At 37.2% G+C, this 15,906-nt stretch overlaps 1 protein-coding gene across 2 annotated transcripts; it reads right to left on the reverse strand.

Annotated features, from left to right (window-relative positions):
- Positions 1-11,238: 11,238 nt before the first annotated feature.
- LOC122001341 lies at positions 11,239-13,048 on the reverse strand. 2 transcript variants are annotated; one of them, XM_042556047.1, is made up of 2 exons: positions 12,732-13,048; positions 11,239-12,354 (listed from the first exon to the last, which is right to left on the reverse strand). In XM_042556047.1, exon 2 carries the CDS (start codon positions 12,275-12,277, stop codon positions 11,420-11,422), a length of 858 nt encoding a protein of 285 aa, XP_042411981.1. In that variant the 5' UTR covers positions 12,278-12,354; positions 12,732-13,048; the 3' UTR covers positions 11,239-11,419. The 2 variants fall into 2 exon arrangements, with proteins under 2 accessions (XP_042411981.1, XP_042411982.1); XM_042556048.1 differs by lacking the exon at positions 12,732-13,048 and adding an exon at positions 12,559-12,692.
- Between the last annotated feature and the right edge of the window lie 2,858 nt (positions 13,049-15,906).

The following is a 15,906-nucleotide window of genomic DNA, read 5'->3' on the forward strand; positions in this document are numbered from 1 at the left end:
TGACTACTAATTGTGACTCTCACAATATGTGACAATGTCCTTCTATCCTTGACATCTAGATTGATCAATTTGAGGCATAGACCTTGTCATCTTCTAATCAATCTATATCTTGAACTCCAAGTAGACTCACTCTAATCAAATGAGCTCAATATCTTATATTGACTCATTTGGGCATGACCATGCACTTAGTGGTCTCACTCTATCAAGAATCATGATGTCACTCCCGTCATATAGGAAAGATAGATCCCATCTACATTGCTCACATCCCTCCGCATAATTTGTTACATACCCAGTAATCGTCTTTATAGTCCACCCAGTTACGGGTGATGTTTGACGAAGCCAAAGTATGCAACTCCTTATGTAGGGAACTATGGTGACTTCAGGTCCAAGGACTGATAGTCATACTAATAGTCATATGAAAAAGTATATGACACTCATATAACGATCCATGATACTTTCTCATGGCGGGTCATTTAGTATACATTCTCCAATGCATACCCATGTGTCAACTTGATATCTCTATATCCATGACTTGTGAGATCAAGTCATCGTGTTGACCTACATGCTAGTCTCGTCGCATTAACATCGTCCCTGAATGTTAATACTTGACTAGGAATGATTAAGAGTAGTGTTCTCTATATCATCTCACTATCGATTCAACCAATCGATTGATATAGATAAGAACCTTCTACTCAAGGACGCTATTATACTTAGTTATTTGACACCAATACAAGTATAATAACCATAAATAAATATCTTTATAAATATATAGGAATATGATACATCGAGTCCATACAACAATCATCATATGATTGACTTTAGGGTTTTAACTAACAATCTCCCACTAGCACTAGTGTCAATCAGTGTAGGGTCTAATACCCAATGACTTAGTGTGACCATCATGCTTTCTCTGTGCCAAAGCCTTGGTCAAGGGATCAACGACGTTAGCCTCTGTGGGTACTCTGCAAATCTTCACATCTCCTCTATCGATGATCTCTCAAATGAGATGGAAGAGTCGTAGTATGTGTTTGGTCCGTTGGTGTGAGCGAGGTTCCTTAGCCTGTGCAATTGCTCCATTGTTGTCATAATAGAGCTCTATAGGATCGGCTATGCTAGGAACCACCCCAAGCTCAGTAATGAACTTGCGGATCCAAACTGCGTCCTTTGCTGATTCTGATGCAGCAATATACTCGGCCTCTGTTGTAGAATCAGCAACTGTGTCTTGCTTCGAACAACACTACCATTCAAGCAAAACATGAACCCAGACTACGATCTATAATCATCCTGGTCAGTTTGAAAGCTGACATCACTGTAACCCTTTACAACTAGCTCGTCATCGCCTCCATATATCAAGAAATATTCTTTAGTTCTTCTCAAGTACTTAAGAATATTCTTGACCGCTATCCAGTGGCATTCACCTGGATCTGACTGGTATCTGCTCGTCATGCTCAAAGCATACGAAACATCAGGACGAGTACATAGCATGACGTACATGATAGATCCTATGGTTAAAGCATAAGGGATCTTATCTATGCGGTCTCTCTCCTCTCTAGAAGAGGGACTTTGAGTCTTCGAAAGACTCATACCATGTGACATCGGCAGAAATCCTTTCTTTGAATTCTGCATGGCAAAACGTAGTAATACCTTGTCAACATATGTACTTTGACTTAGGCCAGACAATCTCTTAGATCTATCTCTATAGATCTTTATGCCTAAAATGCAGGCTGCTTCACCTAAGTCCTTCATTGAGAAAGAATTCCCCAGCCAAGTCTTGACAGACTACAACAAAGGAATATCATTCCCAATGAGTAGTATGTCATTCACATACAATACAAGGAAGACAACTGTGTTCTCAACAACCTTCTTGTAGACACAGGGTTCATCTTCATTCTTGATGAAACCAAACTGTTTGATCGCACCATCGAATCGAAGATTCTAGCTCCGAGAAGCTTGCTTTAGTTCATATATGGACTTATGCAACTTGCATACTCTGCCAATATGCTGTGGATCTACAAAACCCTCAGGTTGTGTCATGTACACATCATCGAGCAAGTTTCCATTCAGAAACGTGGTTTTGACATCCATCTGCCAGATCTCATAATCGTGGTATGCTGCAATAGCAAGCATGATCCGAATGGACTTAAACATCGCTATTGGAGAAAAAGTTTCATGATAGTCAATACCATGAATTTGCTTGAAACCTTTAGCTACCAGATGACCCTTATATATAAGTCCATCTATGTCAGTCTTTCTCTTAAAGATCCACTTACACCCAATGGGTTTGACCCCTTCAGGTGGATCAACCAAAGTCCATACTTGGTTGGTGTACATGGATTCCATCTCGGATCTCATGGCCTCTAGCCATGACTCAGAATCTGGTCTCATCACAGCTTCCTGATAGGAGGTAGGCTCATTCTCAACGAGCATAACGTCATCATGGTCAGACAAGAGAAATGAGTATCTCTTAGGCTGACGACGTACCCTATCAGACCTGCGAAGAGGTAGGTTTACTTGAACTGGTTGTTGTTTCTCAACTCCTTGTGGAACAATCTCATCATTCACAACACTTTGTGGTTCCAGTCCAACTTCCATCAAGGCTTTAGTGCCATGGTCCATATCCTGAACTTCTTCAAGATTGAACGTACTTCTACTAGTTTTTTTAGAAACAAAATCCCATTCTAGAAATATCCCAGTTTTAGCCACAACTACTTTGTGTTGACTGGGAATGTAGAAGTAATATCCCTTCGTTTCCTTGGGATATCCTATAAAATAGCACTTATCAGATTTGAGTCTCAATTTATCTGAGACTTGACGTCGAATGTAAGCCTCACAACCCCAAATCCTCATAAAAGACACTTGGGCATCTCTCCCAGTCCATATCCTATATGGTGTCTTTATCACAGCCTTGGATGGAACACGGTTAAGTATGAAGGTTGCTGTGTCTAGAGCATAGCCCCAAAGAGAAATAGGAAGATCTGTGTGACTCATCATAGATCACACCATATCTAATAGGGTACGATTTCTCCTTTCAGATACACCAATCCACTGTGGTATTCCAGGAGGAGTGAGTTGGGATAGAATCTCACACTCAGCTAGATAGTCACGAAACTCATGGCTAAGGTATTCACCACCTCGATCTGATCGAAGTATCTTAATACTTTTGCCAAGCTGATTTTGTACTTCATTCTTGAATGCTTTAAACTTTTCAAAGGATTCAGACTTATGTGTCATCAAATACACATAACCATCTCTACTGAAGTTATCAGTAAATGTAATGAAGTAACTATAACCACCTCTGGCAGTGACATTGAAAGGGCCACATACATCACTATGTATAAGTTCTAACAAGTCAGTCGCTCTCTCGCTGTGCCCACTAAAGGGAGCCTTGGTTATCTTGCCCAGTAGGCATGACTCACATGTCTCATATGATTCAAAATCAAATGAATCCAGCAAACCATCTTTATGAAGTTGGGATAAGCGTTTGTCATTTATATGACCTAAGCGACAATGCCAAAGATAGGTTTGGTTCATTTCATTTGACTTGAACCTTTTGGTACTTATGTTATAGATGGAGTTCTCTAAGTCTAGAATGTAGAGTCCGTTCATCAGAGGTGCACTACAATAGAACATATTGTTTAAATAGATGGAACAACATTTGTTCTTTATTATAAACGAAAAACCTTTCTTGTCTAAACAAGAAACTGAAATGATGTTCTTGGTAAGAGTAGGCACATAACAACATTCATCTAATTCTAGTACAAGCCCAGAGGGCAGAGATAGATAGTAAGTCCCTACAGCAATAGCAGCAACCCGTGCTCCATTGCCTACTCGTAGGTCCATCTCGCCCTTTGTCAATGCCCTGCTATTTCTCAGCGTCTGCACATTAGTACAAATGTGAGAAGCACATCTGGTATCCAATACCCATGATGCAGAAATAGATAAATTGACTTCTATAACATATATACCTAAAGTAGAAGTCTCACTTCTCTTCTTCTTGAGATCTTCCAGATATACTTTGCAGTTCCTCTTCCAGTGCTCAGTCTGACAGCAGTGGAAGCAGGTAGCATCCTTGGCAACCCCTCCTTTAGGTTTCAGTGCCTTGCCTTTGTCCTTGGCTCGAGACTTTCCCTTTCCTTTAGGCTTGCCCTTGCCTTTATGCTTTTGCACCATCAAAATGGAGTTGGACTTTACCTTCTTAAGGTTTAGCTCAGCAGTTCTCAACATACTTAGCAGCTCGGGCAGTGACTTGTCAATTTTGTTCATGTTGTAATTCATGACAAATTGACTGTAGCTCTCTGGTAAGGATTGCAAGATCAAGTCTGTGGCCAGCTCTTAGCCAAGTGAGAATCCCAACCTCTGTAGATTTTCTATGTACCCAATCATCTTGAGCACATATGGACCTAGGGGAGTCCCATCTTGCATCTTGCATTGAAACAGTGCCTTGGAGATCTCGAATCTCTCGTGCCTTGCTTGTCTTTGATATAGTTGATGAAGATGTTCAACCATATCATAAGCTGACATCAACTCATGTTGCTTTTGAAGCTCAGAGTTCATGGTTGCGAGTATGAGGCATGGCATATCTAATGCGTCATCTTGATGCTTCTTGTAAGCATCTCGGTCAGCTCGCGTGGCTGTGGCAGAAGGTGCCTCCGGAATGGGTTGCTCCAAGACGTACAGTTTTCTCTCTTAAGTGAGAACAATTCTCAGATTCCTGTACCAGTCCAGGAAATTAGCTCCATTGAGCTTGTCCTTGTCAAGGACAGAACGCAGGGAGAAGATGTTCGTGTTTGTCGACATGGCAATTTACAACAGAAATAATGCAGAAAGTAAATATCATATTCCATTTATTATTTAATTAGGTCTTTAACTAAATGATGCTCCCACTGAATTATAGGATTTTTGTAGAATCAAGTCATGGATGTGGTCAAACCACACTACTAGATTCTTACCAATTAGCTATAATTTTCGTGGGACAAGATCCACATCATACTATGTCTTGAGTTAGCTTTGGCTAAATTGCCTAAACTTAGTATGATAGGTAGATAACGAATTATCAATTACATCTCTATGCAACTCTTGTATATAGGATCAAAAATCTCATTTATATTAAAACTTGAGTTAGCTTTAACTAAATCATCCAAGATTTAGTATAAATGTGATTTTTATCTTATCATCCAACCATTGGAAAATGCCTATAGTTTTACCCAATCCAATTGAGTTAACTAGTTATGCTCAATCTAATTGAGTTTGCACTCACCCAAGCTTTGATAGGCAGGACCAAGATTGTCCCTCCGCACCCTACCAAGATAATATGTGTTGCTCTGCTTTGGCATATTCAACAACAACAAATGATCGAGGTAGTAATGAGTATCAAAACTTGGTAGGCATATCGAGTTGACTTGATTAAGATCTAATCTAATGGTGGATTCGTATCTTATACGCATCAAGGCACTAATTATCCTACACTAGCATACATCACATACACACAAGCAATGAATAATTAAATTTTGATTAGGTCATAGCCCTACTGTTGGAACCCCAAGGTTATTTTGGTGTGATCAACAAGTTACGTCAGGTCCTATGTGTTTCTAACCTTGTGTCTAAGTGTGCTGGAGCTTAGGAGCACAGATAGTCGAGTGGAAGACGCAGCTAGCGTGAAGGACGACAGTCCGAGGGACGAGGTGTTGCAGAAGAGTACACCGGCGGACGAGAAGGAAGCGTGCGGTGGTTCTGAGGGACGAAAGTCGGAGCGGAATTTTGCTCGGGGAGCAAGAGACGCAGCTAGCGAGAAGGATGGCACGCGGTGCGTCCGAGGGAAGAAAACTGCGAATGAGTACACCGGCGGACGAGAAGGAAACACACAGCGATTCCGAGGGACGAGAAGCCGGAGGGAAGCCTGCTCGAGAAGACCGGAACTTGGGTTCGGGTGAGCCCTATTCCGGATCGCAGAGATCACCCAATCAAGCGGATCCGGAGCAGAGGACCCGGACGAAAGTCATCTAGAGTTGACTCAGCATCCGGGGCGCCCGGACCAGTCCGGGGCGCCCGAACAAGCCCGGGGCGCCCGGACAAGCCCGGGGCGCCCGGACAAGCCCGGGGCGCCCGGACAAGCCCGGGGCGCCCGGGAGTCAGTTTTTGACCGGATCGAGCTTTGACTCGATCTGAACGTTGGGGGATAAAATTTATCCCCCCCCAGGGCGCCTGGAACCCTTCCAGGCGCCCCGACTAAGGCTATAAATATAACCTTGGTCCAGAAGCTTTGGAAAAACTCAGAAATTTACATTCCAAACACTTGTGCGCTTCTTTTCTAGTTTAGCTTCTGTCTTTTGTGCTTTCACTGCTGTAAGAGACTTCTCCGCCTGAAGGAGATATTTTAGTGCACGTTCATTTCTTGGATTAACAACCTCCTTGGTTGTAACCAAGTCAAGTTGTGAGCCTCTTCTTTTTGTTTTTTATTTACTGCTAATTTATTTTATGCAAGTGTTTTGTTGAAAGTTCGAGAAGGGTCTTTGTTGTTTTTTTTTCAGGCTATCCAACCCCCCTTCTAGCCGGCCACAAGGTACTACACCTACTACGATCTTCTCAAGCCAATGAGAAGATCGGACGGTCAACCTAGGGTCAACAGCTTCTTCAAGCTCCTCCCTTTGACCACCATGTGTTGCTCACACCCTCCTCGTCGTTCCTTATCGAGTGGACCTTCCACCACTACATTTTTGTACATTGCAAATATGAAACTCGAGTTACATTCGAGTCTAAAACTATTTTACAACAGGAATATAAAAAGAGAGGTACGGCGCGCAGGTCGCATATAACAAATACAACACACACAACACACAAAAATGACACGCAGACCATATTATGAATTACAACACACTTTGTCAAATCAAATTGGGTTTTTGGGCCATGACCATCACAAAATCATACATAATTCTAAATTATGTATTTTACATAAATTTATGTAATTTTACTACTGTTTTTACAATTTTATGAGTTACAATTTCCCGACGGTCCCGTTTAGCAATTTTTCGGGCGCGGTCGCAGGACAATGCCCTTGCGGGGTTAGGGGCAGCGCCCCTTCTCGTGAAATGAGTATCACGAGTGTCCTACTATGATCTAACAGCGCCTTAACCCGTTGTCCCAAAATAATTTGGGTGAGAACTTGCCGTTTCGAAAAAATTTTCTCGGTAGTCGAAGCCTACAAGTGTCCTAGCACTCGTTGCTTCACCTCTACGAGAAAAATACTCATAAAAACCATAAAAAACGTAAACTTACAGAAACTTACAGAAACTTACAGATTTGATATTTTTCATAAAAATACAAACGAAACATGTACACGTTTCGCACGTGGCTCTGATACCACTGTTGGGACTTTCGGGCCGCAAAAACCGCTTTTTGCGTTACGGAAACCCCGAAGTCTTGCCACGGATCCGTGCGAAGATATATATATATATAAATTTTGCATGTACATGTTTGTTATTCTAGATCTACCTTAGATCTACATGAAAAGGAAGTATCCCTTTGAAGCGAAGTCCTTCGCAAATCCCGCTCATCCAAGGTCCGTCAGATCTCAAGTGTGTTCAAGTGTACACACCTCTATAAGTATCCACACGAACAAGAGATGGAGAGGAAACCTTAGAGTGTGCTAGCACCCCAAGGAGTCTCGACAATGGAGGAAGAGAGGGAAAGAAGAAGAAGAGAGGAGGAAGAAGATGACCTCTTGAATTGAGCACACAATTGCATTCAATCACATCTAAAGTGGCCGACCACTAAAGGAGAGGTTTTAAACCTCCATGGAATACCAAGAGTCATGACTCTTGGTTTTCCTCATGAGGTGGCACACCATGAAGTGACCTTGATGACGTGGCACATCATCATTGGCCGACCCTATGCCAACTCACAAATGAGGTGGCTTTGGTCAAGTCAAGGTCAAGTCAAATTTGACTCTTCATCTTCCCTCTCATGTCAAGTCAAACTTGACTTAAATTCTCCATAGTTGATCAAATCTAACCATTGATTCAAGTCAATTTGATTTAATGAATCTCTATTCATTAAATTAAATTGATTCAATGAGTCATAATCTAAATTAGACTTATTGGACACATGAATCAAATTGAGTCTAACTCAATTAATTTAATTTGGATTACTCTTAATCCAATTTGGTTCATCACATGAACCTAATCCTCTAGGTTCATCAAATGAACCTAATCTCCATCTAATTGCCCTTTGTGTGTGACCCTATAAGTTCTTGTAACGTTAGCAATGTTCCTAAACCTATTTAGAAACATAAGTAATAAGCGGTATCTAGAAACACATCATTACTACCCAAGTTACAAAAATGTTGAGATCTAACATCACCTTGTGACTACTAATTGTGACTCTCACAATATGTGACAATGTCCTTCTATCCTTGACATCTAGATTGATCAATTTGAGTCATAGACCGTGTCATCTTCTAATCAATCTATATCTTGAACTCCAAATAGACTCACTCTAATCAAATGAGCTCAATATCTCATATTGATTCATTTGGGCATAGCCATGCACTTAGTGATCTCACTCTATCAAGAATCATGATGTCACTCCCATCATATAGGAGAGATAGATCCCATCTACATCACTCACATCCCTCCGCATAATTTGTTACATACCCGGTAATCGTCTTTATAGTCCACCCAGTTACGGGTGATGTTTGACGAAGCTAAAGTATGCAACTCCTTATATAGGGAACTATGGTGACTTCAGGTCCAAGGACTGATAGTCATACTAATAGTCACATGAGAAAGTATATGACACTCATATAACGATCCATGATACTTTCTCATGGCGGGTCATTCATTATAAATTCTCCAATGCATACTCATGTGTCAACTTGATATCTCTATATCCATGACTTGTGAGATCAAGTCATCGAGTTGACCTACATGCTAGTCTCATCGCATTAACATCGTCCCTGAATGTTAATACTTGACTAGGAATGATTAAGAGTAGTGTTCTCTATATCATCTCACTATCGATTCAACCAATCGATTGATATAGATAAGAACCTTCTACTCAATGACGCTATTATACTTAGTTATTTGGTACCAATACAAGTAAGTATAATAACCATAAAAAATTATCTTTATAAATATATAGGAATATGATACATCGAGTCCATACAACAATCATCATATGATTGACTCTAGGGCTCTAACTAACACACATCACCATATTTGATGTCGCATAGGGTTTTTATTTTTTAATTTTATTATATAATTAATAAAATCAAATGTAATTCATTTGTAATTATTATTTTCTTTATCTTTATTTATAGGATATTTAAATGTAATTATTATTTATTATAAATTTAAATTAAGGGTATTTAGTAACATATTTAAATTTTATTAAGTATATTTGTAAACATTTAATTTATATATATAAATATAAATTATAGTTGAATGTTGAATTTTTAAAAAATTAACCTATTAATGAAGTATTAATCTTAAATATCAAATAAAAATATTAATAAATTTAAATGTATGTTAATAATTAAATTATGAATAAGAAAATTAGAATATTCTTTTTTGATATGGTATGGTATGGGTGGATTGGAGCTGGAATAATATTTAGTGATGAAATTGTATTATTTTGATATGATAATTAAATTCAAGATTGTCTAAATCTTTTTTAAACTTTATTTATTTTTAAATAAAATCCACTGAAAATGTATTTTATTAAAAAAATAAAAGAATGGAAAAAAACAATTATAGCTAAAAAACTTTTTATTGCATAGGGTCATAGAGAAGTGGCAATTTTTTTTCCTCTTAAAAACAGCGTTTTTTCTCAAACAAATTTGGGAAGTTCCATTTCTCAATTTAATGCCTAATATAGGGAACAATAAAGTAAAATAGTTTCAATTACTTTTTTGAATAAACTACATAAAGTCAAAAAGAATATTCCTTTTTATTCATATCATGGAAAAAAAATATAAGTATTAAAATAATGTTTTATTTATAAATTTCTGTCGGAAAACCTTGGAGCAAAAAGAAGAAAAATAACCAAAAGCAAAAATTAAAAAATTAAAAAAAAAAGAGAAAACTTTAATAAAAAACGAAAACCTATTTTTTAAATTATTTAAATACCTAATTATAAAAGCAAAAATAAATAAAAATAAACAACTGTAATAAAAAATAGAATATAAAAAAATTAAAAACTATATCTTGAAATGGTGTTGTTTTATACAAAGTAACTCAAAATGAAACGCAAAGTATTTTCGACAGAAGAGTATAAATGGAGCATCCTTTTGATATTTTTTTAAAATGAGATGCCCTTTTATAAAAATAAATAAAATAAAATAAAATAAAATTGAGATACATAATATGCCATAACATATCAAAAAAGACATCACATACGCAACGCTGACCAAGGTTTTCACAAAGCCCTATCCACAAGCCTTAGTTTCAGTCCGAATCTGATAACCATCAAGAAACAAGGAAGTCAAACCAAGAACAAGAAGAAGCCATCTCAAAGAAAACTACAAATTCAAAGGCTATTACCACATTAAAACATACTAAACATACAATCTTCCATTTCACTACTTGATCCCAAGTCCAATATCTTTGAAAAGCAAATATCCAAAACTCACTATAACTTCTTGTGACGGTAAAAGAGACCATCAAACTTTATAACCACAAGAGTCGTCTCAAAACCATTACAGCTACTACTAACAAATCTGTTTGTAATCATTAGGAAAGGGCTTAAGAGAACCAGCACTTGGTCATTCATCTTTCTCCTAGCATTGATCTGAATCCGGAGAACTTTCCACAAAAGGTTAGAGGTCTGAATCCAATGTGGTGTCGGCGACAACCTTTACTCCATGGTTAAAAGCTCAACGACTTGAACAAAAAATTAATCATCAATCAACTCAACTTACTTACCTATTAGATGGGGCAGCCTTAGTGATCAAAGATTGTGGCTGTCAAACAATTACAATATCAAGGAACAAAGCAATGTCAAACAACCATTCACTCTGTTGGATCATAAAAGCTTATGCCAAGGAATCCATGACAGCTTAATATATACAAATAAAGAACCATTAACAAAATGAAGACGCAAGTAAACGGCAATAATCTTTTTGCAGAAGTATTGAAACATTAATGTTATCTTACAATTGAATGAATGTACAAGACCAAGTAACTTTTATAGTGGACATAGAAGTAGTTTGAAACATTGCTCAGCAGCAGATATGGATCACAAAAGAGAATAAAAGAAGCAATCCATTCATGTTTTATAGTCTTGTGACCCACTAGGCACAGAACAAAGTTATAAGAGAATGATCTTCACTCTCATTGTTAAAAACAAATTACTTGCTAGATTATGTTAACACACAAAAATAAAAATAAAAATAAAAATAAAGAGAGTAAAGAAAATCCTCCTGCAACTATTCATGTTTCCAAGCATATAAAGTCAATGAAAAACCAAGGCCTTGAGGCTGAGTCTCCCTGAAAATTTCTGTGGTAGACCATGGCAACAATTTTTCAGATGAAAGGCAAGTTTGAAACATGAAGACAGCGCTCGCTGAAGGAGCACCAAAAAGCCAGCTATGAACATCCCAAAATACTTCCACGGGAAGCCCATCGACAAGAATTGTTTGGTTGCCACGGAATTTCCATGCAAGTCTCTTGATCTGCATTACCCGTTTCCGGTCAATACTGATCTCAAGGCAGGGATCCTTGAGCCCTAGAGTATCACACTCTATGGCAACTTCATGGAATTGACCATTATCACAAAATTGTGCTTTTGTTGAATAGATCTTCTTTCCATAAATATGCTCCTTCTTGGCAATGAATACTGCATTTGAAGGGCTGATACTAGTCTTCCGGTAAGCTTCTTTGGTTAGATCTCCAAGCTGGAGGATCATCTTATTGTTGTAGATAATGGAAACATAGAAACCTTCAAGAGGCTCAGGGCCAAATCCGAACTTGGCAGCAGAGAGATCCCAGAAAACAATTATCTTGCTATCCTCCACCTCCATGGTCTTGGAGCCCTTTCTCTTGGAGAACAACCATGGCTTAATTTCCACCTTGCAGAGGCATTGGTTGGCTAAATCGTCGATCTCAATGCTCAACCCTTGCCCCATCAGATTCTTGCTCCATGTAACATTGATTACACACGACCGGCCAAAGAGTTGAGCTTGGTAAAGACAAGTTACCAGATTTTGAGTAGTCTTGCTGGCTCCCGACGAGGAATCGGAGACTTGAACTCCACTTTCTCCAAAGCAGGAAGGGAAATCCTTCATTCTACTAATTCGTAACCAGTGCCAAGAATCGACAAAGAACCTGGAGAAGCAATCACCAGCCCAGCAGCCTCGCTTGCCTGCTCAAAGATGACGCATGTGAGGTAAATCCCTTCAACCAATCACATCGGACTTAAATTCTCAGTACCAAGCCAGAAACAAGCAATCAACCGAGTAAAGAGAAAAGAAACAAAGAATTTCCCAAGTCGCCTCCTTTTACAAAAAATCAAACATTCGAGATTCCAAAAGGAAAAGGGAAACAAGAAAAGGAGGAAAATAACAACCAAATCACCATCCCACTCGCCACAAGGATCAGATCCTTCTAAGAGCGGGATAAAAACCCTGATCCAAAAGCAGATCAAAAAAGCACCACCACCCAAATGAAGAAACGAAGCCCCTCCCAAAAAAAAAAATCGTTTTTGCAACAAGATCACAGCTCAAGAAGCTGGCCTCTTACCTGTTAACTCGTCTCATACTTGTCACAGCCAAGCAAATGCTGTTCCAGGAGTTGTTCTCCTGGAAGGCAAAAAGGAGATAGATTGGGCAAAAAGAAGAGAGAGAGAGAGAGAGAGAGAGAGAGAGAGAGGAGTTGAGATTGGGGAATGTGGGCAGCAGCAGCAGCGGTAGAAAAAGGGAAGAGAGAGCTCCGGTTGTTGTTAAAGCGGACAAAGTGGCAGTCGTGACGCTGTCAGCCAAGATGCCTCCACATCCAACTCATTCAAGCTCATGCTTCTGCTGCCGTTCGTGGTTATTACTGCGCAGAGGCAGGCAGCAAATGCCCAAGCTTCGCTCTTTACCACTTTGCCGCCTCCTAATTTCCATTTTACAGATCTCGATCCTAATTCTTGTTTCGAACAATTCTTGTTCAAATAATATCTTGTGAAAAAAAAACGCAAAATTTTCATTTTTGCCCCACCGTTTTTTTTAGTCTGATAGATAAGTCTCTCGTAGTTTGAAATTATTGCAATACCGCCCAAATTATCTAAATCTTGTATTTGGTTGGTCCATTTTAGTTTTTCCCAACTTTTTTATATTCCAAAAAAAGTTACTTTGGAAAGTTTATTTTAATTCAAAGGTATTTTCTAAAAATAGCTTAAAGGTAGAGAGCTATTTTGGTTAAACAAGGACAAAGTTTATTTTAATTAAAATGGCTTGAATGGTGTTGTTTTGTATAAAGTAGTTTTGGTGTTGCTTTTGTCAAAAATCTTAAAGTTAATTTGGTTAAAATTATGTTTTGAGATCAAATTTGTAGTAGAATCAGATCGTTGGAATTGTACAAAATCGATGAGATTAGTACGCTCTTACGTTATAAATAATTCTACACATGTTGGAACCACGGATAACATCCCCGTAAGTTGGCAATGATAGTTGAGGGGATCTTGGTCGACGGGCGGCAAAGCAGAAGGCACACATGAACATGTACAAGGAGACGACGCTGACAACTTGCAAGGAAGTCAATGAATTAAGGTTGTTCTCTGACTGCTCGTGATGGAAAAGAGGGGAAGACATCGGCTGACAACGATTGGTGAGGGGAGCAACAATGGCGAACACGCGGATGAGGGGAGAGCAATATCAACTCATGTGTAGAATTGTGATCTTAGAAATTATGGTTAAAACAATTCCATGTGATATTATTTTATTAGAAAAGCAACTTCAAATTACACTATTTTGTACAAAATAATTTTAAGATAAAATGTAAAAGATATTTTAGATAGAAAAAAAATAGAGATGAGTGTTCTTTCAATAATTTTTTAAAAGAGGAACAAGCTCTTAATTATGATAAATTTGAAAGCATGATTGATAATTAGAACCTTCTTTTTTTTTACATATTCCAACCCTAGAAATTTATCATTTACATAATTGGGTAGGGAATGAATTGACTATGTAGCTCCGAGGGAGGACCATGTTGAAAATATTACTTTATAAACATTAATGGGTGTACAACAAGAAGAAGTAACGTAAGAGCAATTAAATAGTTTCGCTTTCATGTAATTGTATTACATTAATTGTAAGCAAAACTAATTGAATCTACCTACTACGACGTGGTTATGTAATACAATCTCTAATATTAAAATTCATTTAACTTATTTGATAGCCTATAGATTTGATGAACGTCTCGATCGAATAATATGTGGTTGTGACAACGTGCCGTGAAAATATTTGCTTTTTGAATGACTAAAGTGTTGATTTGCAAGGTTAAACGAGTAGCTAAGTTTTGTAGTGTTCAAACTTATTTAATAAGATAATCAAATTGATTTTAAAATGAATTAAGTTATTGAAATAATTGCTCAAGTTTCATTTCTTTCAATTCAATTTTTTTTGATCATTTAAAATTTTATATTTTAAAGTTTTTTTGATTAGTTGTTGAGCTTGATAATAAGTTGTTCATTCATTTTGAAAGTTTCATTATTTATTTAATATGTTGGTAAAAGTTTTGTTGATAAATATGATTCACAAACTTTATACATGAACATTGTTTTACGAATATTACTCACAAATATTATTCATGAATAGTTCACAATCTTTATTCATGAATACTAATAGGGACAGATCTAGGATTTTAGATTTGGAGGATCGTATACTAAGTGACGAAAATAATTATTAAACGTATTATATAATAATGACTTCTCTAAATTTTTATGAAAAATATATATTTAGTTTAAATGTGAAAAATAATAGAGAAAACATAATTTCAAATTTAGCCCGGATTTGAAGACCAACTTATATATTTATTTTTAAAGGGGCCAAACAATATATATGCTAAAAATTAAAAAAAAAATATATATATAAAAATAATGTCATGTCCTAAAGTAAATCTACCCTGAATACTAATGAGATGAATACATGTGTTCTAGTTTAATTTAACAAATTATTTAAATTTGTTCATTTAATTAACCTTACATATAGTAAACGAACATAAATAAATTCTTACCAAATTGAATATCAAACTTGTTCATTAATATTTGATTTATTTAACGCCCTATTGATTTGTTTTTCAATGGAATCTATTGTTCTTAGTTTACTTTTAAAAAATTGTGGAAAATTTTATGATATCGTAGGAGCCTCTAATTAATGGGTTTGATGGCAATAACTCACCTACAACTAACACATGCAACTACTCCTAGAAGCATAGTGGAATCATATCAAATAGAATGGCTCATCTACTAAAATTAATGGCAAATATCGTAGTAGCGTGCTAAAGCTAAAGAGAGCTAATATATTAATGGCAGCCTTGAGAATAAATATAAAAGGTAAAAATTTTACAAAAAACAACTCAAATTTTGTAATTTTATACATAAAGTATTATTTTCTTCAAAATTTATCTCCCCTTGTTGCTGTTCCTTGACAAGCAAAAATCAACCATCTTTTCAAGATGCTTCGGTTGATATATAGGATGGGAACAACAAGGAAGACATAACAATGTGGAGGATCAAAGGAGAATCAATTAAATTGATGAATTGGGAAAATGAAAATAAATTGGAAGGGTTAAATTGAAATATTTAAAGGTGCTTGACCTGGCACAACCTTTATCCCTCCAAGAACTTGCGTGGCCATTGAAAGCTCTTTTATTAAGTATTCAATGCAAACAGATAAAAACTCATTTGCTAATGATTAGGCAACCATTAACTATT

Source organism: Zingiber officinale, chromosome 7A (assembly GCF_018446385.1).
Source record: "Zingiber officinale cultivar Zhangliang chromosome 7A, Zo_v1.1, whole genome shotgun sequence".
NCBI lineage: Eukaryota > Viridiplantae > Streptophyta > Magnoliopsida > Zingiberales > Zingiberaceae > Zingiber > Zingiber officinale.